The sequence below is a fragment of the Alligator sinensis genome, unplaced genomic scaffold, assembly GCF_000455745.1.
Source record: "Alligator sinensis unplaced genomic scaffold, ASM45574v1 scaffold1083_1, whole genome shotgun sequence".
In the NCBI taxonomy this organism is placed as follows: domain Eukaryota; kingdom Metazoa; phylum Chordata; order Crocodylia; family Alligatoridae; genus Alligator; species Alligator sinensis.
In genome coordinates, this window is record NW_005842644.1 from 503,540 (window position 1) to 505,411 (window position 1,872).

A 1,872-nucleotide genomic window follows, 5' to 3' on the forward strand; every position below is an offset into this window, starting at 1 on the left:
TGGGCGCTGCTCCAGGGCCCGTCTTCAGTACAGCCGCTTCTCGTAACTGCGGGCAGAGCACGGGTGTTAGACGGGGGGTCCCAGGGGGCCTGCGTGGCACCCCTGCTTTGGGCGTACCCCCAGTGCCCACATCTGGCACCGAGCCGTGGCAGGGAGCTCCCTGCAGTGGCATCGGGGGCTGCAGGTGTGCTACAGCCCCCACCCCCAGACACACACGGGGCACAGGGCTCACGCTGGCACCGCCAAGGCCTGCAAGGGCACCGTGCCCACCCCAGGATGTGACCCCACCGGCGATGCCACCCCCTCGCACTCAGGCCAGCAGCTGGCGGGGACCATCTGCTCCAGGCCCCCAGCACCAGGGAGGCTGGCACGGCCCAGGGCCCGTGCGGGCACATGGAAGGCACGGACCCCGTCCCCTGGCACCAGCCTTTTGTTTCCCCCCTGGAAATTGGACCCTGGGTGTGAGTCCCGTTTGCAAGTGCCAAGGACCCCGTGCGCCAGATGTGCAGCCAGCTGCTGCCACCGCCCCAGCGGCAGGGGTCACCCGCAGGCCCCGTTCCCGGAGGGGTGGGGGGCCACAACCCCAGCACCGCTGCCCCCCTGAGCCTCTCCAACACCCCAGTCGCTTTCCAGGCACATGGACCTTGGCATCTCCTCCAGCCTCGTGGGGAAACCCACGGCCCCGCTCCGCCCGCGCACCGAGCTGCCACCCCCATACAGCACCGCCCTGGCACCCCAGTACAACTTGCCCCCCTGGGCAGGTACCCCAGTCCCCCCAGCCCCATAGGTGCAGAGAGCACTGGCCCGGCCCCTGCTCCATAGACAGCCCTCTGCACCCTGATTGCCATGAAAACAGCCCCATGCCTTGCAATGCCACCAGCCCCCCCAAAACCCCACAGCCTGGGACCCCCAGTGCTCCCCTGCCGCCCCACGGCTACTACCATGGATGCCCTCACCATCCCTGTGAGGTCCAGGAGATTTAGGGGCTCCCCCGGTGCGGGAAGAGGCCGGGCAGACCCCAGGGCATAGGTGCCGTTGGTGCCCGGGAGAGAGGGCAGGGAGCCAGCCTGCCCCCGGGTGCAAGGGGCAGCTGCAGGCTGCACCCTCCCAAATGCCCCACATCGCTGCTCTACGACCCGCCGGACCCGGCTGAGTTACTTACATGGCAGAAAGGTAAAGCTACGGGCGCAGCGTGGGCAGGAGAGAGAGAGAAGGGGACACGGTCAATGTGCTCCTGACCCCCCGGCCTGCGGGCACCGCTGCCACCGCTGCCCCAGCACCAGCTGCAGCGCCCTGCCAAGCCCGGTAGTGCTCCTGGACGGGGGGCCGCGTACCCAGCCACGGCCCACCGTCTCCATGCTCTCCCCTCTCAGCCGGGCAGGGGGAAGGCTTGTGCCCTAGCACTGCCTGCACGGTGCCAGGCCCTGGAGTGCCCGGGGTGGGGGGAGCAGGGTGCCTGGGTGCCACGGGACCAGGGTGGGGGGGCAGGAGGAGCCGAGTGCGAGGCTGGCCAGAAAAGGCACAGCAGGGCCTGGGCGCAGCCCATGCAACAGCCGCTCTCTGAGGCTAACAGAGGAGCAATGGGCTCGGACTGCAGCAGGGGAGACTGAGGCCGGGGAGAGGGGAAGAGGCTGCCCACAAAGGGGGGGCGGCGTCCATTTTGGGAAGTGGCTAGGAGTACATGGGATGGACCAGGTCGGTCAAGCAGGGCCAGGCCTGCCCGGAGCTAGCCAGGCTGCTGGGGGGTACCCGGACCCCGAAGGGACCTGCCTGGGGGTGGAGAAGGGGGGACAGGGGGGCACAGAAGACAGACAGCCAGCTAGCCAACCAGCACGCTTTCTACACTACAAGCCCCTCCCCCAGCACACCAGC

At 69.0% G+C, this 1,872-nt stretch overlaps 1 protein-coding gene across 1 annotated transcript in view; it reads right to left on the reverse strand.

Moving 5' to 3' along the window:
* The window catches only part of IMPDH1 (inosine monophosphate dehydrogenase 1), a 10,313-nt gene continuing 8,441 nt past the window's right edge, over positions 1 to 1,872 (reverse strand). The window contains exon 14 of the mRNA XM_006033612.2: positions 1 to 46. Coding sequence (XP_006033674.2) covers positions 25 to 46 — 22 coding nt within the window. The 3' untranslated portion in view covers positions 1 to 24. The remainder of the gene's footprint in view (positions 47 to 1,872) is intronic.